Raw genomic sequence first — 24,896 nt, forward strand, 5'->3', positions numbered from 1 at the left:
TCTAAAAGCTTCTTTATTTGGGCCCAATCATGTACATGGAGCACCTATTATGTAACTATAATGTACTTTATATCATCTTTATTTTACACTTCGGCAAGACATTGATTACAAACATGATGCGCGCGAGCGGGTGACATTATCCTTACGTTCTAGTCACAGACGAGCGGGTGGTTTACACTCCAGCCTTCCGTAGGGAAAGCGGCGCTTGGGTCCGGCAGAGGCCCCAGCGGAGCGGTCCTCCGAGCGCCAGGGGTCGCTGTGGCGCCAAGCGGCCGCGCCGGGACGCTCTCGTGTGGCCGCCCCGCCTCGGGCCCCCGGGCCGAGTGGGCGGGCACGACTGCGCCCAGGTCGCGAGGCGCCCTTCGACCAGCAGCGCCCGGGGCGGGCGGGTATAAATGGAGCGGTGGCTCCCCTGGCCGCCTCTCTCCGCCCCGGGTCGCCGCAGCCTCCACCACTTTCGGGCCTAGTAGCCTGAAGACAAAAAAAAAAAAAAGAAAAAAAAACCCGAAAACGCTTTAAAATTTAAAAAAAAAGAGAGAGAAAGAAAAAGAAAAAAACGAATCCTCTTCGGAGAAACCGCGGGGAAGTCACTTTCGCACGCTTCCGGCCTGCCCGCCGCCGCCGCACCTGGGCGTCTGTCGGTCCCCGTCCGTCGGTCCGGTGGTGAGCCGCCCGCGCGCCCGCGTCCACGCGCCGCCGCCCGGTTGCGCCGCGTGGCAGCCCCGCGCCCGCCGCCCTCGCCCCCCGCGCGCCAGCCTCCCCGCACCACGTGTCCGCGCTGCCCTTCGCCGGCCCGGCGTGGGAGGCGGCTGCGCGCTCGGGCCGCCCGGGGCTTGCCGAGTCGGCACCGACAAATATTTGGTTTCCCTCTTCCCCGGGCTGCTGTAATCTTAAACCACCGGGAGCCCGAGGCCTATATTTATAGAGAAACGCGCGTCCCGGAGGCCGCCGTGGGCACCGCTGGGTTGCCTCTGGAAATTTTTTTGTCATTCGGAGGGGAGTCCCCGTTTTAATTTTTTTCCTTTTTTTTGAAATTGGGAGCTTCAGACCAGGACAGCTGAAAAATTAAAAACTCCCAGGGAGGGCCATATTGTTTTTGAGAGCCTTTTGTCTGCGGTTTGGCAGTCTCGTCCGAGCCGTCCCCGAACTCCTCTCCGGCCCTCGGAGCCGACTCCCAGCTTCTCCGAGCTTCACTGCCACCTGTGAGCCGCGGCGTGGGCCACGGCTCCGAGCGGAGCCCCCTTTGTCCTGTGCGGTCCCTCTTAAGAAGTCCTCCTGGCGGGGCTCGGGGTGGTGGGGGCTGGGGAGATGAACGCTGCGGCCAGCAGCTACCCCATGGCCTCCCTGTACGTGGGTGACCTGCACTCGGACGTCACCGAGGCCATGCTGTACGAAAAGTTCAGTCCTGCGGGGCCTGTGCTGTCCATCCGGGTCTGCCGCGATATGATCACCCGCCGCTCCCTGGGTTATGCCTACGTCAACTTCCAGCAGCCAGCTGACGGTGAGTACAAGCTGTGGCCACAAACCTGTGGTCTCTCAGGAGACCCTGGGGGTCCTTCTCCAGGCCGGTCCCCACCCCCGGGGAGGGGGCATTGCCACAGCGCACAGAAGCCGTAGTGGGGGACTGGCTGCGGGGGTTGAGAACCCGGGGTCCTGGCATCAGATGACTAGAGTTTCAGTCTTGCTTCCACCACTTGCTAACTGGGTGACCTTGGGCTAATCAGTGGTGGGAGGAGGGGGGTGTTGGAGCCCAAGGAGGACCAGAAGGAACTTGCTGTCATTCCGTGTGGGGGCTGGGGGGGTCTGCTCTGTTAGAGCCTTGGCCACAGGCTCTGGCCCCTCACAGGCTTGAGGAAAAGGTAGGATGATTAAAACACAATTTCTTCCAAAATTTTACATGGCAAAACTGCTATCCCTTCCCCTCACTTGACCCTGAGCTTAAGAGTCTTTGGTTTTGTGCTGATGGATCTTTCAGGGCAGGTAGGAAGCAGGGGAACAATGCTGTGTGTTGAACTTGAGCAGGCACTTGTGTTAGCACCAGGAGAGTGTGGTGCCAGGCCAGCTCCCTGGGCTTTGGAGCAGGTTGCGCAGGTAGTCAGGGAGGCACCCCTTGGAAATCCGCTAATCTGTTGGGGATTATCACCTCACCTGTGGACAGTGCTTTACACTTGTCAAAAACCCTTTCACTTCGTCTCATCTGAAAAAGATAGGACTTCTGAAGAGGAAAAGGAACTGCGGAAGGTTGGAGGCTGTGGAAGCTGGGACTGTGGGTGCAGTGCTCTGCCAGCCCTAACTGGGGGGCTGGAGCATGTTGAGGTATGCTGCAGGCCTGGCCTGAGTGAGGCCAGAAGAAACCTAATCGGGGGCTGCACGTGACTCCAGAACGGAAGGGAACAACTGTAGAGACAGACCATTACTGGGAGAAACAAGCCATCCTGTGGCAGAGGATCTCCAGGTCCCTATTTTTGCCCCCACTTGGTCCACTGTCCGTGAAACCCACAGAATGTCACTTGCCCAGGATGCAGCTGAGACCAGAGAAGTGGACTTGAGAGACTGAGCACTGCTCCGGTCAGTTCAGTGGGCTCTGGGGTTTTTCTGGCCACAGGGCACAAGGAAGTAGCTAAGTGTGGCCTTTTTAGGGGGGAGCAGTGGGCCCATTGGCTCTTGTCAGCCTCCTTGACTCTTCTGAACAAAAGTCCTGTCACTTAGAGATAGTAGCACAAGCCATTGGTTAGTGTGTCTGCCAACACATACCTCTGCAGGACCTCTCCCTGCTATAAATAAGTGCAGCCAGATTTGTCAGACTAAGCCGACTTGCCTTGTGCAGTGCTGTCTGGAAATAGACAGGAGCTGTGTTGAAATGGGCTTCTTCCTTGCTAATTCATGAAACACAGTTTGGGGTCGCAGGCTGTGGATCAGAGTCCTCACAAGCGAGCCCTTCTGTCCTGGACATTTGCTGACTTGGACCTGCCGTCTCCCCTTTCCCTGACCACCTTCCCTCATACTGAACGAATCTAGCTGAGAACAGTGGGAAAGGTGGTTGGAAGTACTGAAAAGGAGCTACTCTGCTGGCTGACTGGACAGATGAGCTTGTGGAGGGGCAGAGTTAGGAATCTTGTCCCTGTTTTAAGGGAGATGGTGTCTTGAGGCAGGGGTAACACCCCCTACCCCCATCCCTTCGTGGAGGAGAAGATTCTGGGTGATGTCGGTGCGTAAGTCAGGAAAAGTGGGTCTGAATCATTTACTGCCAGTGAAAAGAAGTGTTCTGCTGACAGATGGTGTGTACCTGGATTTGGTTGAGAAGTGAAGGAACATCCCAGAGCACTGGGTTGAGAACTTGATTGGGCACTGGGACATCTGGAATTCCTGGAATTCCCTGGAACTTAGATGGAGGCTTGATAGCCTAGAAACCACCAGGTGCAGGGCCTGCGTGCACTGGCAACTTAGACAGCGAGGTGTTGCGGTTTCATCCTGCTCATTCTGATAATACAAAGGATGTTTCCATGTGTGACCATCGTTTTGATAATTAAGGGTTTTTGTCTGAATTTTCCCAGAAATTAAAAATAGAGGAAACTGGGCTGAATTCAGATAGCACATTTTCCCCAGTTGATTGTTCACAGGATTTTTTAGTCATTCGTCCAATAGATGAGTTACAAACTAAGTGACGGCTAGTTGATAACGCTGATGCAATATGTTACTGAAAAATAATCAGAAAGTTGGCCATTAGTTTCTTAATCTGTAGTTAGCTATACTGTTTAGCCGTCCTGATCGTAAGTTTGTCCATTTGATAAGATGGATCATTTCACCTCTTCCATCTCCCTCCCTGTGGGTAGTAGGCTGCATAGGCTGCAGAGTCTCTATAGATGATGAAGCTTAATCAAATGTAAGGTGTTATCATTTGATCCTGGTGCCATAAACGCATTTAGATTATCTTGTCTAACTGCCTTAGTCCAGAGGCACTGAGACTTCTGCCATGCAGGAGGACGATTCGCTAGAACTTCTGTCCTCAGTGGTGTTGCAGGCTAGAGGAGATGGATGTCGTTTAATTTTAATAGAATTCCCTGTATCAGAGTGCTTACCTTGAAAAGTCCTGGAGCTATCTGTTCCTGGGATGGTGACAGTCATTTAAGTACACAAGGTAGCGTTTTATATCCTTGACAGGAACGTGTTTCTGTTTTGCAGCTGAGCGGGCCTTGGACACCATGAACTTTGATGTAATTAAGGGAAAGCCGATCCGGATCATGTGGTCTCAGAGGGATCCGTCTCTGAGAAAATCTGGTGTGGGAAACGTCTTCATCAAGAACCTGGACAAATCTATAGATAACAAGGCACTTTATGATACTTTTTCTGCTTTTGGGAACATTCTGTCCTGCAAGGTAAACACTGATTAAATGATTTCCAGCAGAATAATTAACTGAATCATAAAAACAAATATTAAGTGGGGAATTGCCTTGGAATTGGGTGGCTGGGTATGATAATTTTCAAAATGCTGGAAATGGCTCAGAAGTCTAAAAGTTCCCTGTAGATAATCTCAGTGCCACAGCCCAGCATAAACCAGCAGGTGCTTTCTTGTCTTTGTTTATTCTTCCCTTTGCCTGAAATATCCTTCCTGTTTCCTAACTTTGGGAGGCATCAAAAGGTTCTCTTGGGGGGGAGGGTAGCAAGTACCCGAGCAATGCCTGGTCTCCAGGAAGCTGTACTTAGTCATTTTAGAAGCATGAATTCACCCTCTTCCTTCTCCATGCACCTGTTTCTCTGGGGGCATTTTGTGCAACTTGTGTGGTGGTGGTTTGCATAGCTGACTCCACACTAGACTGAAATTCTGTTGTGGGCTTGGAAAATGGTTTGTCTTTCTGTAACCTTGTGGTTTTGTACCCAGATATCAAAATATTTTTTTAATGAAATAAAACTTTTGGAATAGAACACAGCCTAATGGTGGCTACCATTTGTAAGTGGAGCATCACTAGGTACCTGCTGTAATCTCCTTCCTTTTGACCATGGATGGTGGGCTAGAAGCCTCTCAGACTCAGGAGCCCACATGGCTCTCGAGTCCTTGGAGCTGGGCAGTGGTGCTGAAGTGGCTCGCCTTATCTTTGACAGGTGGTGTGTGATGAGAACGGCTCTAAGGGTTATGCCTTTGTCCACTTCGAGACCCAGGAGGCTGCCGACAAGGCCATCGAGAAGATGAACGGCATGCTCCTCAATGACCGCAAAGTGTGAGTGTCCCAGTCCGGAGCGACAGCCATCGCATGAGCCAGCCGTGGCCCCACCTCGGTATAAACTGGCACACACAAGGCGGCTACTGGTTCTCTCGGCCCAAGTGTGGCCTGCTCCTACCTCTCCACTCCAGGGCTGGTGAGTCTCCCTGCCTGAGCCATGGCAGCCCTTTTGACTCGCCAAGGTGGGCTTCCAGCCCAAGCCATGGCCTGCCTGCCGCCTCTCCCTTAGAAGCATCCGTCTGTGGGTTTTGTGAGCATTGACAACAGGGGCTGGCTGGAAGGCAGCTCTTGAGCCCACTCTGAGCAGGGGTCTTGGCCAGCAGCAGAGTGGAGAGGGCCCTGGACTGACCAGAAGCTGTGTACTAGCCATGTGACCTTGACCTTCCATGACTCAGGTCTGTCCGTGGGGTCACTCGCTAGGAGTTGATGCCAAATTGTCCCCTCCACTTGGCTAACTTATGAGTCAATGGCCTTCAAAATACTAGGCTGGCTCCACAGTAGCACTTTAACAGTGAAAAATCTCATCCCGGTGCAGAAGGCTGTTCATAATAGACCGTGTTGCTTTGGTGTGGTTACTTTAGAGTGGAGAGATGGTGATCTTATTTAAGTCATGCAGAGAGAGAAGGGACCATACAATAAATCTTAGTTATGACAAGCAAAAGTCTTTTCTGTCCATTGTGTTATTGAATGGACCAGGGAATGGGTTGCCTCAGTGGTCAGGTCTTCCAAAGGTATCACTAGAAAGAAATCTAAAAGATTTTTAATGTAAGGGTACCTTTTCCAGTTAACTGTAAGCAGCACCGAAACGAATACAGTGAAAAACAAAGGCTGCCTCTTGGTTCACTCCAACAATCTCATTCCTAGGATTAACCACTGTTAACAGTTTGGTTTGTATCCTTCCAGACCTTTTCTATGCATTTACATAGATGTACAGAAATGAACGTTTTAAAAACATGGTCATCAGGTTTCTTCACGAAGGCAGTGTGATGTGGTAGGAGGGGCCCTGGCCTGAGCCAGGAGCCCTGGGGCTGATCCTCGAAGGATAGTCCCGCCTCTTTCTCTTTCTGCTGGGAAGTTGGGGCGTCTCTGAGCTTGCTCTCTTGGTGGTTGGAGGGGGACTCATGTTTTAACCTCTCCTGTCAGCCTTTAATCTGCATTCCTTTGGGCCCCTGGAAATCATGTTTTGTTCCTCTGAGTGATGAGTATTTTTCATGGTTTCTTTATAGGTTTGTGGGCAGATTCAAGTCTCGAAAAGAGCGGGAAGCCGAACTTGGAGCCAAAGCCAAGGAATTCACCAATGTTTACATCAAAAACTTTGGGGAAGAGGTTGATGATGAGAATCTGAAAGAGCTATTTAGCCAGTTTGGTAAGTCAGGGTCCCTTGCCCGCCTGTGTCCCACCAGACCTGCAATTCATCTTTTTACTTAAGACATGAGGGCATCTAGACCCAGAAGTAAAATGCCTTAATGACAAAGGCCACAGGGTAGATAGGAATAGAGCCCAGGCCTCAGCTCTTGGCTTCATCCTACTCCGTCCCATTCCCAAGACCATCTCAGCAGCTTGGTCAGAATTAGAAGGCCAGGCATGGTGCCTCTTGAGTCCTTCTGGCCTCAGCAGGAGCGTCAAGTGAGCTCCCTAAGAAGCCTCTCTGAGCTGTGATGGAGATGCTGTGACTAATAGTTCTGTCCTTTGGCAATAGGTAAGACCCTAAGTGTCAAGGTGATGAGAGATCCCAGTGGGAAATCCAAAGGCTTTGGCTTTGTGAGTTACGAAAAACACGAGGATGCCAATAAGGTGAGAGTAATATGAGGGTTGGGGAAAATTTGTAGGGAGTGGCCCCAGCGTGTGGGCAGGGTCTTACCATCACATAGGGTGGAGCTGGCATTCCCTGAGAATCTAGTAGTTATGTGCAGTCTCTGTGCTCTGGAGTTATCTTCCCGAGGCATTTCACATAACTTTTCAAAGCATTTGGCATGTGCCTGTCACCTCAGCTCTTCAGGCCTGTAGGTTGAAAGTGTAAGGCAGGGGTTTGTTCCCACGTGTAGGTGAGGGAACCAAGAGCCCAGAGTCGCTGATCTGTGAGCAGTAGCCACTTCTGGGGAAAGCGTTGTGCTAGGCCCTCAACACTCAGTATCACTCAGTATCCTCGAAAGAACCCAAGAAATGTAGTGACAGCCAAATTATCAGCCTAGGCTCGTGTCTGCTATGCTTGTATTTATACAGCTGTACGATTTTTTCACTGTATTATCTCGACCAATGACCTATTTAAATATTAACCCTATTTTACTGATGAGAAGGTTTGGATTGGCTTAGCTGACTTCAGAGGGAAGTTAGTTTTTAGCCCTATAGGGAAGATTTCTTTCTCTCAGAATATTTGGTGGGATTTAACATACCTACAGAGCAAGGCCCCTGCCTCTGCATCTTGGTTTAAAGTCATGTATTTCCTCTTCAGGCTGTGGAAGAGATGAATGGAAAAGAAATCACTGGGAAGGTCATTTTCGTTGGCCGTGCACAAAAGAAAGTGGAGCGGCAGGCCGAGTTAAAGCGAAAATTTGAACAGCTGAAGCAGGAGAGGATTAGTCGCTATCAGGTGAGGTGGTCTCAGCCCAGCCTGCCAGCAAGGATGTACCTCAAAGTATTGGCAAAAGCACCCTTTGATTGGTAGGCTTTCTCTTTGGGGACCACGAGTTTGCTCTTCTGATTTCTCCCAAGATCATCAGGTTTAAAAGGATATACCTACCAGATATAGCAGCAATTCTAGGACAGGGACAAAGATTTAAATTATTTGTGTAGGGACTCTGTTCTGTGTACTTAAATGATAGCCATTTGTCTGGAATGGTGGTGAGGCGAGCCCTGCTGGGGCTGGTGGCGAGCCTGCGCAGCTGTGAGGAAGGCTGGGACTGCATTGATGGCCCCGTCGAGTCTTCAGGTGGCCCTTCCTCAGCTTAGACCCTGCATCAGGGTCCCCAGCAGAGCTTGGGAGGACGTGGAGCTGGGCGCACAGCTTCTGCCTCAGTGGCAGGTGCTTGCCTGAGAATTCGCATTTCTAACGAGTCTGGGGATCACATTTTGAGAACCAGAATTTCAGGGCATGTATAACAGAGATCTTTCTGCTTCAGGGGGTGAATCTCTACATTAAGAACTTGGATGACACCATCGATGACGAGAAGTTAAGGAAAGAGTTTTCTCCTTTTGGGTCAATCACCAGTGCTAAGGTATTTGATACTGAGGTTTGGGGATTGAAAACAGAAGTTATAATCCTGTAGAAATTTATTGCATTTATTTCATTGAAGGGATAGGATCTGAATTTTGTTCATTTCTGAGAGTAGCTACCACATTGGCCTAGGAGTTTCTCCTGGCCTCACTTACCATCTGAGTATGCGCTCTGGAGAAGGACAGTTCACTGGGTTAACGTTGTGCTGTCCCCCAGGCCCTGGCGTGTGGAGGTGAACCTGACTCAGTCCCTCTCTTCCAGCCCCCGAGAGCACCTGAATCTTTCCCATTCTCTGCTGCTTCGTGCTGGTGTGGGGACAGATGGTGCTACAGTATGAGCAGAGGAAATCCAGACAGGCTGTTAGCCATTTGTCTTGGGGCCTGTCTCTACAACTCTGCCACACTTCTCAAACCGGAGGTGTTTTGAGGATTTTTCAAATTGGGTCTTGTAAGAAGGAGAGGAGAGTAGAAAGTTTGTTTTTCTGTGTTTTGCATTTGCTTGATTTTCCTTGTTAATTATATCAACTGAGTTAGCCAGGGGGAGTAAGTGCAAACCCCCTTGTAAAAATAAGGAGCAAGAGAATACTGGTTAGGTGAAGATGTCACACCATGTCCTAAGTGCTCAGCGTTTGTGGTAGGAACTGGTGGCGCCTGAAAGTTTGGGGCAGAGCCTCATACGGACTCTGTTCCCACTTCATAGAGGTGTAGCCCACATCACAGAGTCCTTCAGGTGACGAGAAGGGAGGCCAGTGGGCCAGTTAAGATTTGGCAACCCTGCCCTGCCCCTTAGCTTGTCACTCAGAGCCCAGGAGCGTTATCAGTGGTAGCAGGGTGTTGGCCAGAGGCCACCTTCAGGAATTTCCTCGGTTCCTCGCCCCCTCCCTCTTATCACCCTCTTGATGGGCCCCCAGTAGTGTAATGAATGGTAGATAGTCTCTTCCAGCTGCCCAGCACAGGAGTCATGATGGTATTTGCCAGAAGAGAGCAGAAGCACTGTGTCTTGAAGTTTGCTGGGTGTCATTTCCGAGATGAGGATGTCATAGGACTTTCACATGCATTATTGGTCCACCTTGTTGGTAGACAGCTGTTGGGTGGTTACAAGTCTTCACTCCCCAGGCGCCTCTTTAGGAGATTTTCCAGGCTGTGAGCTAATGATCCAACCCCACATAGTCACATTGCTCCCAGTGCTTCTGAGGAGAGAGGCTGGGAAGAGCAAGAAATGAGCTGCTCAGGCGAGGAAAACGCCTTTTTTTTTTTTTTCTTTAAGCAGTATAGCATAGAGATTACAGAGCAGGGCTCGAATCCAGCTCTGTCTCCTGGCTGGTTGTCTTTCTGCTGTGTTTATTCCCATTGAATTGAGGGTGGCACACATTGATTTTACAACTCCTGAAGTTCAGTTCACCAACGTCTTAGGCAGATGAGTTCTACAGATAAATTGCTTGACGCTGCTGTCCAGATCTCTGAGTTCCCAGAGATAGCTATGTCTCTGGGTTTCAGAAAACATCTTTGGGTTCCTGCTTCAGCCATTAGGCATCTCACAGTATTTGGGAATTTCAGTCACTTGGGGATCTAAAAAGCAAAATGCTTAGGTTCTCCCTTTGGTGACTCAGTTGGTCTGGGGCCCATCATGGGACTGGGCTGAGATGCCCTGACTCGACCTGGCAACTCTCAGAGTGGGGAGCCCAGGTTTTAACACACGGACACTTTTGTCCTAAGTGGCTGGTCTTGTTTTTGTAGGTGATGCTGGAGGATGGGAGAAGCAAAGGATTTGGCTTTGTCTGCTTCTCATCCCCTGAAGAGGCAACCAAAGCAGTCACAGAGATGAATGGACGCATCGTGGGCTCCAAGCCACTTTATGTCGCTCTGGCCCAGAGAAAGGAGGAGAGAAAGGCTCACCTGACCAACCAATATATGCAGCGGGTGGCCGGGATGAGGGCACTGCCCGCCAATGCCATCTTAAATCAGTTTCAGCCTGCAGCTGGGGGCTACTTTGTGCCAGCAGTTCCACAGGTGGGTCTGCTGTCTGTTCACACCTCTTTGGAACCTGCCTGCTAACACCTGGTCCTACAGCCCACAGTGGTGGGGGAGATGGACTTTTGGATATTAGAGCTTTAGAATGTCAGAGTAAAGATCCTTCAGATAAAACAAGGAAGGACTTACTTGTGGTCGTGCACACACAGTGGCAGGGGTAGAGTAGAAGAGTCCCTGTTATCTGACTGCCCCTCACCCACGCCCTTGAGTAGAGAGTGCCTCTGTCCCAAATAATCAGCCTAGAGCCCGATACGGAGATGAGATGAGATACTACTCTAGTGTGGCTTCAGGTCCTTAAGTAAAAGGGCTTGGTTGCTCTTTCTTCCAGGCTCAGGGAAGACCTCCATATTACACACCTAACCAGTTAGCACAGATGAGGCCTAATCCACGCTGGCAGCAAGGTGGGAGACCTCAAGGTAGGTGGTGGGGAACAGTGGTCTGATCCTCCAGGATGTACCTGTCCTGGGCTCCCCCGCCTCCCCTCCCTGCCTGCTCTGGGGTACAACCTAGGTTCTGGTCCATGTCATTCACCAGTGATGTGCGGTTCTTGTCTCTTCACAAGGCTTCCAAGGAATGCCAAGTGCTATACGCCAGTCTGGGCCTCGTCCAGCTCTTCGCCATCTGGCTCCAACTGGTAATGCTCCGGCCTCTCGCGGCCTCCCTACTACCGCTCAGAGAGTCGGTGAGCAAACTGGCCTTGAAGTGTGGCCCGGGGAGGAGGGAGTCAGGACGACTAGGCTCTGCCCAGGGTTGGTCCGTTCGTTGGGCTCACCGTGTTGTCCGGTCCTGGTTCTGTAATCTTAGCTGTGTGCTTAGGTAGGTACTTGAGCAGCAGGAAAACAACCTGTGTTCTGACTGTTGGTTCCTTTTAAGATTCTTTGCCTCATCGGTGACTCTGTGTGAAAAAGTTTAAGTGTAGAAATGTGTTAGCTGAATGACTGCAGAGGCAGCCTGTTCTTTGGGTGGGGTTGGGAGATTCAAGGCACTTCTTTGCAGATTTATGTCCTGTATTCCAACCAAGAGGTGGCGAGAGTTGTATGTTATCTGTTGGCTTTTCCTCGAAAGTAGCGCTAGTGGCCCCGTGTGTGCTGTGTGAACATGCTTTGGAATTGCTCCTTCCGTGGGACGTGGCCAGTTGGACGTCTGCCGCCAACACTGATGTGCATTTGCTGGTCTGTTGTAGGGTCTGAGTGCCCGGACCGCTTGGCTATGGACTTTGGTGGGGCTGGTGCCGCCCAGCAAGGGCTGACTGACAGCTGCCAGTCTGGAGGTGGTATTGGATGCACAGAGAATGGGGAAAGATGGGATTTGACGGGTCTTTGCCCAGACCGTTGGGCTTTAATTTCACTTGTCCTTCTCCTAAGGTGTTCCCACAGCTGTGCAGAACTTAGCACCTCGTGCCGCTGTTGCTGCTGCTGCTGCTCCTCGGGCTGTTGCACCTTACAAATATGCCTCCAGCATCCGCAGTCCTCACCCGGCCATCCAGCCCCTGCAGGTGAGGTCTACCAAACAGAACCCTAGAAGGGCTTCCCCTCTCTCCCTGTGATTTCAAAGCTGCCTTGCTTGGATTCCTTTACTAGGTATTAAATGCCTGCTCTGTGTCGGGGGACTGTGTCCTGTGGGGGACTCTAGTGGGAGAGAAGGGGCTTGCAGGTGTTCTTCCTGATGAGAATTGACTCAGCAATGCCCCGGAGGAGAAGCCTGCTTCCCGCTCTCCTCCTCACCATGTGCAGGGGCTTTCGCAGCTCTGAGCTTCCATTTCACTTTCACATCCAGCGGCTGAATTGATCCTTAGTTGCTCTGCAAGGTAATGGGGTGAACATCTTACAGATGAAAGGCTTGGCTTCAGAGGTATTAGGGTGGGTTGGAGGAATTGGACCCGGATCCCAGGGTTTCTGAGCTGGAACTGCTGTCTCTCGAGCTGGGCCCCTCAGGGAGGTCAGACAGGGAGCTTGTGATAGAACTCTGCAGTTTGCTTGGGGGAGTGCTGCTGGGCCTTGTTTCCTCCTGCTCCATGCTGTAGGTGGGAAATTTCCCAGGAGGCCCTATGTGAACTTTGCCTACAAGGCCCTTCTTTTAAACGACTGTGACTGGTATTGACATTGTGAGTTGACGGTCGTCAAGCATTTGATATAATAAACAGGTGGTGCAGTAAAGGAGGTACAGGATGCAGTTATAAGCATTTTGCTATTTCTGTCCTTTCACCCAGTTTCTACTGAAATTCACCCCTAAAGGAAAACTTTTAGCAGACAACTGCACATACCAGTGTTCACAGGACCTTGTTTATTATCAAGGCTTTGATGCCTTCGGTAAATTATGATCACTGGCCTTGAGTCAATTAAAATTACTTGGTAGATGACTGCCTCGCACTGTAGGTTTTTCGTAATCATTTCCCTTGCCTTCGAGTAGCGTGCCATTTTAATTGGTTGTTGGTTTTTTCCTCACACCACTCTCTTCCTCCCTCTCAGTCCAAGACTGAAGTCAGTTCCCCGACAGCAAGGACAGCTGCGTCCATCTCCTCTTTCACTCAGTAGACTTGAGCGGTTGGGCTCATGGCCGCTGTCACTGTCCTTTGCGTGTGTTAACCTGCCGCCTCTCCTGGTTCCCAGGCACCCCAGCCTGCGGTCCACGTGCAGGGGCAGGAGCCGCTGACCGCCTCCATGCTGGCTGCAGCACCCCCCCAGGAACAGAAGCAGATGCTGGGTGAGGGATCCATGCGCTTGCAGAAGTGGGGGATGGGGAGGGGGCTGAACTACTGATCTAGACGCCAGCGTCCATCCTCTACTGGGATTCCACTGGGTTTTTCATGGAATACCTTCCCACAGGTGAACGTCTGTTCCCACTCATCCAGACGATGCACTCGAACCTGGCTGGGAAGATAACTGGGATGCTGCTGGAGATCGACAACTCAGAGCTGCTGCACATGCTGGAGTCCCCCGAGTCTCTCCGCTCCAAGGTGAGCGGGTTCTCAGATCCTCTGGCCTCTGCTCACTGGGTTCAGGAGGACGAGGGGCGGCTGTGAACACCCAGGAGTGGCAGAGAGAAGAGTCTGCTACCCCCATGACCACTTCCTTGGTGCCTCACCTGTGACCTAAGTACTGCTGGGTTGTGGGGATCTGGGAAAGTGGTCAGCACCAGGAGACGCCCCACGGGGCCTGGCTCCAGGGAGGGGCAGAGGAGCTCTCCTCAGATGTCACTGACCACCTGGCCATTTCTCACAGGTGGATGAGGCTGTGGCGGTCCTTCAGGCTCATCATGCCAAGAAAGAAGCTGCTCAGAAGGTGGGCGCTGTTGCTGCTGCTACCTCTTAGACAAGGACGAACCGTATGTTTGGCTATTTTTCTTTTCTGCAATGATTTTAACTCCTGAATATCCCCCTGAAAGATAAACATGGGCAGAGGCAGGGGAAAAGAGCCCACGGTGAGGGCCGGGGCTGGAGTGATGGTAGGGCTTGTCCCGCTTGTTCACAGCCTGAGCCCTGTCATTTGGAGTTGAAGTAGGGATGCCCAGGAAAGGTCAGAGGTGGGGCTTTCCGTGCAGTAGCCACACAGTCACTGGTTCTTAACCAGGGGTGCCTCCTCAGAGGACATGAGACATTTTGGTTGTCAAAAATGGGAATGTGTTACTGGTATCTAATTGAGTAGCGGGCAGGGATGCAGCTAAATAGCCTAAGATACACAGGAATATCCCCAACAGAATTATCTGGGCCAGAATGTCAGTGGGCACCAAGGCTGAGAAACCCTACTCTGCTGTGTTTCTGTAAGAGATTTCTGGGAGTCTCTGAGGTTTTTTTGATTATGTATTTATTGTGTTGGCGCTTTGCTTTTCAGGATTCAAAAGCCAAATAAACCCTCATGGAATTCAGCTCAAGGTTTGAAGACTTCCTAGCTTGTCCTATGGACCTCAACACCAAGAACCACAATTGCAAATTTAATAGGTCATTTTGTATCAAAAGGTCAATTATGAAGCACCTAGAATTTTTCAATTTAAAGAATATATTCTCTGGGTTCTGATGTGGCCCAGACAGTGTTAACTTTTTTTTCTATTGTGGGTTTTGCTTTTTTCCCCCCAGAAATTGGTTTTATTTGATGTACCCAAGTCTTAAGTTTCTCAATAAAGAAAAAAATCTCCATAAAACTGACTCTGTTTTTCTCAGACTATAGTTTTCTGTAAATTCCAGTGTTTGCTGAAAACAACTTTTGGATGTAAATAAGGTCAAATGAAGTTCTGTGAGCAGATTGTTCTGGGTTAACAAGGTGTGTAGGACTGTCCCCTTGTGTTCTATTATGGAAGGATGTAAACAGAAGTCTTTGGGATTGGAATGAAAACTGACCTTTTCCAGTCCTGTGGCCACTGCTGAGTTTTCCAAATTTGCTGGCATATTGAGTGCAGCACTTCCACAGCATCATCTTTCAGGATTTGGAATAGCTCAACTGGAATTCTATCACCTCCACTAGCTTTGTTCATAGCGATGCTTCCTAAGACCCACTTGACTTCGCATTCCAGGATGTCTGGCTCTAGATGAGTGATCACACCATCATGATTATCTGGGTCATGAAGATTTTTTTTGTATAGTTCTTCTGTGTATTCTTGTCCCCTCTTCTTAATACCTTCTGCTTCTGTTAGGTCCATACCATTTCTGTCCTTTATTGAGCCCATCTTTGCATGAAATGTTCCCTTGGTGTCTCTAATTTTCTTGAAGAGATCTCTAGTCTTTCCCATTCTATTGTTTTCCTCTATTTCTTTACACTGATGACTGAGGAAGGCTTTCTTATCTCTCCTTACTATTCTTTGGAACTCTGCATTCAGATACTTATATCTTTCCTTTTCTCCTTTGCTTTTCACTTCTCTTCTTTTCACAGCTATTTGTAAGGCCTCCTCAGACAGCCATTTTGCTTTTTTGCATTTCTTTTTCTTAGGGATGGGCTTGATCCCTGTCTCCTGTGCAGTGTCACAAGCCTCTGTTCATAGTTCATCAGGCACTCTATCAGATCTAATCCCTTGAATCTGTTTCTCACTTCCACTGTATAATTGTAAGGGACTTTATTTAGGTCATACCTGAGTGGTCTAGTGGTTTTTCCCTACTTTCTTTTAAGTCTGAATTTGGCAATAAGGAGTTCATGATCTAAGCCACAGTCAACGCCCCATCTTGTTTCTGCTGACTGTTTAGAGCTTCTCCATCTTCGGCTGCAAAGAATATAATCTGATTTTGCTGTTGACCAGCTGGTGATATCCATGTGTAGAGTCTTCTCTTTTGTTATTGGAAGAGGGTATTTGCTATAACCAGTGCGTTCTCTTTGCAAATTTCTATTAGCCCTTGCCCTGCTTCATTCTGTTCTCCAAGGCCAAATTTGCCTCTTACTCCAGGTATTTCTTGACTTCTACTTTTGCATTCCAGTCCCCTATAATGAAAAAGACTTTTGGGGGTGTTAGTTCTAGAAGGTCTTGTAGGTCTTCATAGGTTCAACTTCAGCTTTTTCAGCGTTGCTGCTCGGGGCATAGACTTGGATTACTGTGATACTGAATGGTTTCCCTTGGAAACAAACAGATCATTCTGTTTTTGAGATTGCATCCAAGTACTGCATTTTGGACTCTAGTGTTGACTATGATGGCTGCTCCATTTCTTCTAAGTGATTCTTGCCCGCAGTAGTAGAGTTAAATTCACCCATTCCAGTGCATTTTAGTTCACTGATTCCTAAAATGTCGATGTTCACTCTTGCCATCTCCTGTTTGACCACTTCGAAGTTGCCTTGATTCATGGACCTAACATTCCAGGTTCCTATGCAATATTGCTCTTTACAGCATCGGACCTTGCTTCTATCACCAGTTACATCCATGACTGGGTGTTTTTGCTTTGGCTCAGTCTCTTCATTCTTTCTGGAGTTAACTTCTCCACTGATCTCCAGTAGCATCTTGGCCACCTACTGACGAGGCGAGTTCATCTTTCAGTGTCCTATCTTTTTGCCTTTTCATACTGTTCATGGGGTTCTCAAGGCAAGAATACTGAAGTGGTTTGCCATTCCCTTCTCCAGGGGACCACATTTTGTCAGAACTCTCCACCATGACCCATCTGTCTTAGGTGGCCCTACACAGCATGGCTCATAGTTTCATTGAGTTAGACAAGGCTGTGGTTCTTGTGATCAGATTGGTTAGTTTTCTGTGATTGTGGTAGTCAGATTCAGTCTGTCTGCCCGATGATGGAGAATGATAAGAGGCTTATGGAAGCTTCCTGATGGGAGAGTGTGACTGAGGGGGAAACTGGGTCTTCTTCTGATGGATGGGGCCATGCTCAGTAAATCTTTAATCCAATTTTCTGTTGATGGGCAGGGCTGTGTTCCCTCCCTGTTACTTACCTGGGGCCAAACTATGGTGGAGGTAATGAAGATAATGGCGACCTCCTTCAAAAGATCCCATGCATGCACTGCTACACTCACTGCCCCCAACCCTGCAGCAGGCCACCAGGGACCCACGCCTCCGCTGGAGACTCCCGGACACTCCGGGGCAAGTCTGGGTCAGTCTCTTCTGGGGTCACTGCTCCTTTCTCCTGGGTCCTAGTGCACACAAGGTTCTGTTTGTGCCCTCTAAGAGTCTATTTCCTAGTCCTGTATAAGTTCCGGCAGCTCTATGGTGTGGTTAATGGCGACCTCCTCCAAGAGGGCTTATGCCATACCCAAGTGTGCTGCACCCAGAGCCTCTGTCCCTGTGGCAGTCCACAGCTGACCTGTACCTCCACAAGAGATGCCCAAACACAGCTCTGTCTGTCTCTGTGGGGTCCCTGGGTCCTGGTGTGCACAAGGTGTTTTTGAGCCCTCTAAGCATCCCTAGCAGGAATGGGGTTTGGTTCTAAATGCAAATTCACCCCTCCTACCACCTTGCTGGGGTTTCTCCTTTGCCCTTGGGTGTGGGGTATCTCATGACCGCTCCAGCGCAGCTCCTGACCTTGGATATAGGGTATCTCCTCATGGCCACTCCCAAAGAATGCTCAAACTACCACACAGTGGTACTCTTCTCACATGATAGTAAAGTAATGCTCAAAATTCTCCAAGCCAGGCTTCAACAGTATGTGAACTGTGAACTTCCAGATGTTGAAGCAGGTTTTAGAAAAGACAGAGGAACCAGAGATCAAATTGCCAACATCTGCTGGATCATTGAAAAAGCAAGAGGGTTCCAGAAAAGCATCTATTTCTGCTTTATTGACTATGCCAAAGCCCTTTAACTGTGTGGATCACCACAAACTGGAAAATTCTGAAAGAGATGGGAATACCTGACCTGCCTCTTGAGAAATCTGTATGCAGTTCAGGAAGCAACAGTTAGAACTGGACATGGAACAACAGACTGGTTCCAAATAGGACAAGGAGTACATCAAGGCTGTATATTGTCACCCTGCTTATTTAACTTATATGCAGAGTACATCATGAGAAACGCTGGGCTGGATGAAGCACAAGCTGGAATCAAGACTGCTGGGAGAAATATCAATAACTTCAGATATGCAGATAATACCACCCTTATGGCAGAAAGTGAAGAGGAACTAAAAAGCCTCTTGATGAAAGTGAAAGTGGAGAGTGAAAAAGTTGGCTTAAAGCTCAACATTCAGAAAACGAAGATCATGGTATCTGGTCCCATCAGTTCATGGGAAATAGATGGGGAAACAGCAGAAACAGTGTCAGACTTTATTTTGGGGGGACTCCAAAATCATTGCAGATGGTGACCGCAGCCATGAAATTAAAAGACGCTTACTCCTTGGAAGGAAAGTTATGACCAACCTAGATAGCATATTCAAAAGCAGAGACATTACTTTGCCAACAAAGGTCCATCTAGTCAAGGCTATGGTTTTTCCAGTGGTCATGTATGGATGTGAGAGTTGGACTGTGAAGAAGGCTAAGCGCTGAAGAGTTGATGCTTTTCAACTGTGGTGTTGGAGAAGACTCTTGAGGGTCCCTTGGACTGTAAGGAGATCCAATCAGTCCATTCTAAAGGAGATCAGCCCTAGGATTTCTTTGGAAGGAATGATGCTAAAGCTGAAACTCCAGTACTTTGGCCACCTCATGCGAAGAGTTGACTCATTGGAAAAGACTCTGATGCTGGGAGGGATTGGGGGCAGAAGGAGAAGGGGACGACAGAGGATGAGATGGCTGGATGGCATCACCGACTCGATGGACATGAGTCTGAGTGAACTCCGGGAGTTGGTAATGGACAGGGAGGCCTGGCGTGCTGCGATTCATGGGGTCGCAAAGAGTCGGACACGACTGAGCAACTGAACTGAACTGAACCCAGTAGTGAAGTCGGAGCTCTATACATAATTGATGCTCAATTAGAATGAATAACTGACAGATCAACAACTTTTCTATGTTCCATAAGTCTTGAATATAAAGATTACCAAATACTTGGAAAGTTACTTATGGTTTCAATTCTGTAGTGGTGAAATTGAATACCACAAAGTTTAAAAACTTAGTTCACTATTTAGTATGTTTATTTAAAACAAAATGACTTCAATATTTCTGGAAGCATTGTTGAATAAGCCAAGAAAAATGTAAAAATTAGATTTTCGCTTTTTGAATGGCATCTGGAAATGGCATGTTTCCTCCTATTACCCACATGTTAACCACCCAATTCTGCTATTATAGAAAAGCACCAAGGATTTGCTTTTGATGAATCTGAGTTGGCAGATAAGCAGTTTTCCCTGGTTAGCATTTGACTGGTGTCACTGTTGTCATTGGTTACGAACGGTGCTCCTCTCCATTTTCTGGGCCTGCCATACAAATGACTACAAACTTTGTGGCTTAAAAACCAAACATTCATTCTCATAGCTTGAAGGCTAGAAGTCTGAAATCAAGGTATTGGCAGGGCCATGTCCTTCTGAAGAATCTTTCCTTGACTCTTCTTAGGAGTCCTCGGCAGGTTTTGGCTTATAACTGCATCACAGTCTCTTCCCCTGTCTCCACATGGCCCTTTCCATTGCATGCATCTCTGCGTTTTCTCTTCTTATAAGGACACTAGTTATTGGAATTAGGATCCACCCTAATTCAGTATGACCTCAACTAATTACATTTTAAAAAGCTCTGTTTCTAAATAGGATTACATCCTGAGCTTTGGATAGACCTGAAATTTGGGGGGACCTATCCAACCCCCTTTTCATACTGTTCATGGGGTTCTCAAGGCAAGAATACTGAAGTGGTTTGCCATTTTTAATTCCAATCCCAAAGAAAGGCAATGCCAAAGAATGCTCAAACTACCGCACAATTGCACTCATCTCACATGCTAGTAAAGTAATGCTCAAAATTCTCCAAGCCAGGCTTCAGCAATACGTGAACCGTGAACTTCCTTATGTTCAAGCTGGTTTTAGAAAAGGCAGAGGAACCACAGATCAAATTGCCAACAACCGCTGGATCATGGAAAAAGCAAGAGAGTTCCAGAAAAACATCTATTTCTGCTTTGTTGACTGTGCCAAAGCCTTTGACTGTGTGGATCACAATAAACTGTGGAAAATTCTGAAAGAGATGGGAATCTCAGACTACCTGACCTGCCTCTTGAGAAATCTGTATGCAGGTCAGGAAGCAACAATTAGAACTGGACATGGAACAACAGACTGGTTCCAAATAGGACAAGGAGTATGTCAAGGCTGTATATTGTCTAGAGCCTATTATACAGAGCAAAGTAAGTCAGAAAGAGAAAGAGAAAGATAAATATCATATACTAATGCATATATAGCAGAGAAGGCAATGGCACCCCACTCCAGTACTCTTGCCTGGAAAATCCCATGGGTGGAGGAGCCTGGTGGGCTGCAGTCCATGAGGTCGCTAAAGAGTCAGATACAACTTCACTTTCACCTTCACTTTTCATTTTCATGCATTGGAGAAGGAAATGGCAACCCACTCCAGGGTTCTTTGCCTGGAGAATCCCAGGGACGAGGGAGCCTGGTGGGCTGCCGTCTATGGGATCACACAGAGTCAGACACGACTGAAGTGACTTAGCAGCACCGGCAATGCGTATATAGAGAATCTAGAAAGATGGTACTGATGAATTTATTTGCAAGGCAGCAATGGAGAAACAGACATAGAAACAGACGTGGAGAGGGGAGGAGAGGGTGAGATGTATGGAGAGAGTAATATGGAAACTTACATTGCTATATGTAAAATAGATGGCCAATGGGAATGTGCTGTATGTCTCAGGGCGCTCAAACAGGTGCTCTCTATCAACCTAGAGGGGTGGGATGGGAAAGGAGATGGGAGGGAGTTTCAAGAAGGCAGGGACATATGTACACCGATGGCTGATTCATGTTGATATTTGACAGAAAACAACAAAACCCTGTAAAGCAATTGTCCTTCAATTAAAAAATAAATTAATTAAAAAAAAAGTTCAACTGCAGACATCAACTTTTTCCTGCTTTTCTTTTGGCAGATGTAGAGTAGCTATTAATGTAGTATGGCTGAGAATCTTTGCTTTTCACTGAAGCTGTTATCTGGTGCTACTTCACGGTACATGGGACGCTGATGCACAAATTATGTTTCCAGTTTCCACAGTTTCAAAGTCATAGAGGAAGCAAAAATTGCCATTATTTGGAAGTATTCACTAGGGACTGGCTACTTTTAATATTAATTATTATTCAGAAATTCTCTCCATTTAACGTTTGTGTAAAATATCAACCATGTTTATTGGGCCAGTCTCTCCCTGACCTTTATAAAAACATTCATCATTTGGCCGCACCGGGTCTTGGTTGCAGCATTTGGGATCTTCAGTCTTCATCAAGGTACGCGGGATATTTTAGTTGTAGCTTGCAGGATCTAGTTCCCTGACCAGGGATGGAATCCAGGCCCCTTGCACTGGGAACGTGGAGTCCCAGCCACTAGACCCCCAGGGAAGTCCTCTCCCTAACGTTTTTGTATCTATATCAGAGGTCAGAAAACTACAGTCGATGGACCAAATCTGTTCTGCAGCCTGTTTTTTTGTGTGGCCTATGAGCTAAATGGTTTGTATACTTTTAAAGGGTTGTGGGGGGGGGGGGGAAGAAGAGGAGGAACATGCAGCAGAGACTGTATGTGTCCCACGACACCTAACATATTTACTATCCAGCCCTTTACAGAAAGTTGGCCAGCCTGTAGCCTAGGGCAGTAGACTGCGAATAGAGTGCACACTGATTGCAGGGTAAAACGGTGAACCTTGTGTGAAAGGCATGGTTTCATGCAGTGTATGGAAGGGGTTGTGGACAACTGATGTAGTTGTGTCTAGTCAAAAAAGTGAGGCTCTTTTAAGCGATTGGAAAGTGATGGCCTCATCAAGTTAAATCAACAAAAACGGAGAAGGAGAAAACCTACAAAGATATGACAGGTTGGGTACTTCAAAAGAAAATGATCTGAATTCCTTTTGCTGAATTACCACAAATTTGTTAACTTAAAAACAATACTAATGTATGATATGTGAACCGTGAACTTCCTGATGTTCAAGCTGGTTTTAGAAAAGGCAGAGGAACCAGAGATCAAATTGCCAACATCCGCTGGATCATGGAAAAAGCAAGAGAGTTCCAGAAAAACATCTATTTCTGCTTTGTTGACTATGCCAAAGCCCTTTGACTGTGTGGATCACAATAAACTGTGGAAAATTCTGAAAGAGATGGGAATCCCAGACCACCTGACCTGCCTCTTGAGAAATCTGTATGCAGGTCAGGAAGCAACAATTAGAACTGGACATGGAACAACAGACTGGTTCCAAATAGGACAAGGAGTACGTCAAGGCTGTATATTGTCACCCTGCTTATTTAACTTATATGCAGAGTACATCATGAGAAATGCTGGGCTGGAAGAACCACAGGCTGGCATCAAGATTGTGGGGAGAACTGTCAATAACCTCAGATGTGCAGATGACACCACCCTTATGGCAGAAAGTGAAGAGGAACTAAAAAGCCTCTTGATGAAAGTGAAAGAGGAGAGTGAAAAATTTGGCTTAAAGCTCAACATTCAGAAAACGAAGATCATGGCATCTGGTCCCATCACTTCATGGGAAGTAGACGGGGAGACAGTGGAAACAGTGTCAGACTTTGTTTTTTTGGTCTCCAAAGTCACTGCAGATGGTGACTGCAGCCATGAAATTAAAAGACGCTTACTCCTTGGAAGGAAAGTTATGACCAACCTAGATAGCATATTCAAAAGCAGAGACATTACTTTGCCAACAAAGGTCCATCTAGTCAAGGCTATGGTTTTTCCTGTGGTCATGCATGGATGTGAGAGTTGGACTGTGAAGAAGGCTGAGCGCCAAAGAATTGATGCTTTTGAACTGTGGTGTTGGAGAAGACTCCTGAGAGTCCCTTGGACCGCAAGGAGATCCAACCAGTCCATTCTGAAGGAGATCAGCCCTGGGCTTTCTTTGGAAGGAATGATGCTAAAGCTGAAACTCCAGTACTTTGGCCACCTCATGCAAAGAGTTGACTCATTGGAAAAGACTCTGATGCTGGGAGGGATTGGGGGCAGGAGGAGAAGGGGACGACAGAGGATGAGATGGTTGGATGTCATCACTGACTCGATGGACGTGAGTCTGAGTGAACTCCGGGAGTTGGTGATGGACAGGGAGGTCTGGCGTGCTGCGATTCATGGGGCTGCAAAGAGTCGGACACGACTGAGCGACTGAACTGAATGTATGATCTTACAGTTCTGGAGGTCCAAAGTCCAAAGTGTGTCTCACTGAGTGAATATGAAGATTTTGGCAGAGCTGTGTTCCCTCCAGAGGCTCCTGGGGAGAATCTGTTTCTTGCTCTTTTCCCAGCTTCTGGAGCCTGGCTGTACTCCTTGGCCCTGGGCTCCTTCTATCAAGCTGGCAATGGCAGGGTGTGTTTTTTCACAGTGCATCTCTCTGAAACTAACTCCTCTGTCTCCCCTTCATATTTAGAGGATCCTGGTGATTACATTGGGCCCATCTGAATAAACCAGGATATATCCTTCTTTTAAGGTCAGCTGACTAGCAACCTTATTTCCTTCTTGCCATGTCACATAACATATTCATAGGTTCTGACGGCTTCCCCAGTGGCTCAGTGGTAAAGAATCCACCTGCAACGCAGGAGACACGGGTTTGATCTCTGGGTCAGGAAGATCCCCTGTAGGAGCAAATGGCAACCCACTCCAGTATTTTGCCTGAAAAAATCCCATGGACAGAGGAGCCTGGTGGGCTATAGTTGAAAGAGTCACAAGAGTCAGATGCGACTGAGCGCGCGCGCACACACACACACAGGTTCTAGGAGTAGGTGGACATCTTGGGCAGGCCATTGTTTGCCTGTCATAAAACCCTTAAATGTTTTTCCCTTTTTGAAAATCCTTATGATCACTCTTCATGAATAAATGTGAAGTAAGGATGTTATTTCATGCTGTCATTCAATTTTTTTCTTAATCGCTGGAAATAAAATTAGTACTTTATTCATCTCAGTTTCTGAGAACAAAGACATAGCTATAAGTATAACCTAAATCTTATTCAACTAAGGGATCCTTTTTTCCTTTTTTGTTTTTCAGTTTTCATGAAAAGGCCCAAAACAAACCTTTTTGAGAAAGCTATTTGCTTACCTTTTCCTGGTATCAGTTATTCTTGGATAATGAAATATTCCTAAACATCATTCTATGTTCTCTGTCATTCTTTAATCAAACATTCTTTAATCAACAGTCAGCAGGGCTGTTTTTTTCCAGTTCAGTACTGATCTTATCTTTTTAAGGCGGACTCAGGTACTTGGAAACTGCACTTACCCTTTGAATTTCAGAGTCCTGAGCTCAGATCCAAAGATTATGCCGGCACAGACCTTTCTGTTGGTGGTGGCGAAAGAGAGGAAGTGCGTGGTATCTCAGGGGCTTTCTATGGTGAGCTCTGTGCTTAGCTTGCCGCTGGGGGTTGTGGGCTCCCAACTTAGGATAAGCGAGTCTTGGTCAACTTAGAAGTTAATGGAAGGCTGCCAGGTCTTCTTTCAACCTAACAAGGTTTAAGCAGCTGAGTTGTAATGCACTTTTTTCAGAATGAATCTGAACTCTTTGGGCAGACAATCCATGTCACATTGGCCAAACCAGAGAGAGTTAAGGAAAGCTCTTCCAGACCAGGTATGAGGGGACAACCACAGACTCCCCATCATGTCTGGAACTGTGGCCTCTTTTGTGTTTTTATCCCTTACTTCCTGCTGTGGTGGTAACATTTACATGAGTAGAGAGCGGTGTATATTAGAGAAGAGAATGCAGTACCTGCATGGAAATAAAGAATTTGAGATTCTCAGCAAAGCTAGAGGCCTTGTTCCTTTGAAGGTCTTGCTTCAGGACATAGACTGTGTTCTTCCAGCCTTGACAGGGGCTGGGGCTTCCTCCTGATTCTCACCCATTTCTGCTAAGAGCTGGACTTGAAGGCCTGAAATTTCCCAGTGACAGTTTTCATTGCCCTGGGGAGCTCCTAAGATGTCCCATCTTCTCTGTGTCCTGT

General features: G+C 47.9%; 1 protein-coding gene and 1 non-coding gene across 9 annotated transcripts; both read left to right on the forward strand.

Annotated features, from left to right (window-relative positions):
• The first annotated feature begins 416 nt into the window (after positions 1-416).
• PABPC4 (poly(A) binding protein cytoplasmic 4) lies at positions 417-14,604 on the forward strand. 8 transcript variants are annotated; one of them, XM_070368353.1, is made up of 16 exons: positions 417-1,501; positions 4,183-4,376; positions 5,101-5,216; positions 6,446-6,585; positions 6,919-7,013; positions 7,672-7,809; positions 8,339-8,434; positions 10,170-10,442; positions 10,792-10,864; positions 11,026-11,145; positions 11,647-11,733; positions 11,828-11,958; positions 13,073-13,166; positions 13,289-13,419; positions 13,685-13,787; positions 14,294-14,604. In XM_070368353.1, the coding sequence occupies exons 1-15, from the start codon at positions 1,309-1,311 to the stop codon at positions 13,772-13,774; spliced, it is 1,971 nt and encodes a 656-aa protein (XP_070224454.1). In that variant the 5' UTR covers positions 417-1,308; the 3' UTR covers positions 13,775-13,787; positions 14,294-14,604. The 8 variants fall into 8 exon arrangements, with proteins under 8 accessions (XP_070224454.1, XP_070224456.1, XP_070224458.1 ...); XM_070368355.1 differs by having other exon boundaries at positions 11,026-11,097; XM_070368352.1 differs by having other exon boundaries at positions 418-1,501; positions 10,792-10,879.
• LOC138987346 (small nucleolar RNA SNORA55) lies at positions 8,704-8,838 on the forward strand. Its single transcript, XR_011463831.1, has one exon. It is a non-coding gene; the product is annotated as a small nucleolar RNA SNORA55 (small nucleolar RNA).
• Positions 14,605-24,896: the final 10,292 nt, after the last annotated feature.

Source organism: Bos mutus, chromosome 3 (genome assembly GCF_027580195.1).
Source record: "Bos mutus isolate GX-2022 chromosome 3, NWIPB_WYAK_1.1, whole genome shotgun sequence".
NCBI classification, from domain to species: domain Eukaryota; kingdom Metazoa; phylum Chordata; class Mammalia; order Artiodactyla; family Bovidae; genus Bos; species Bos mutus.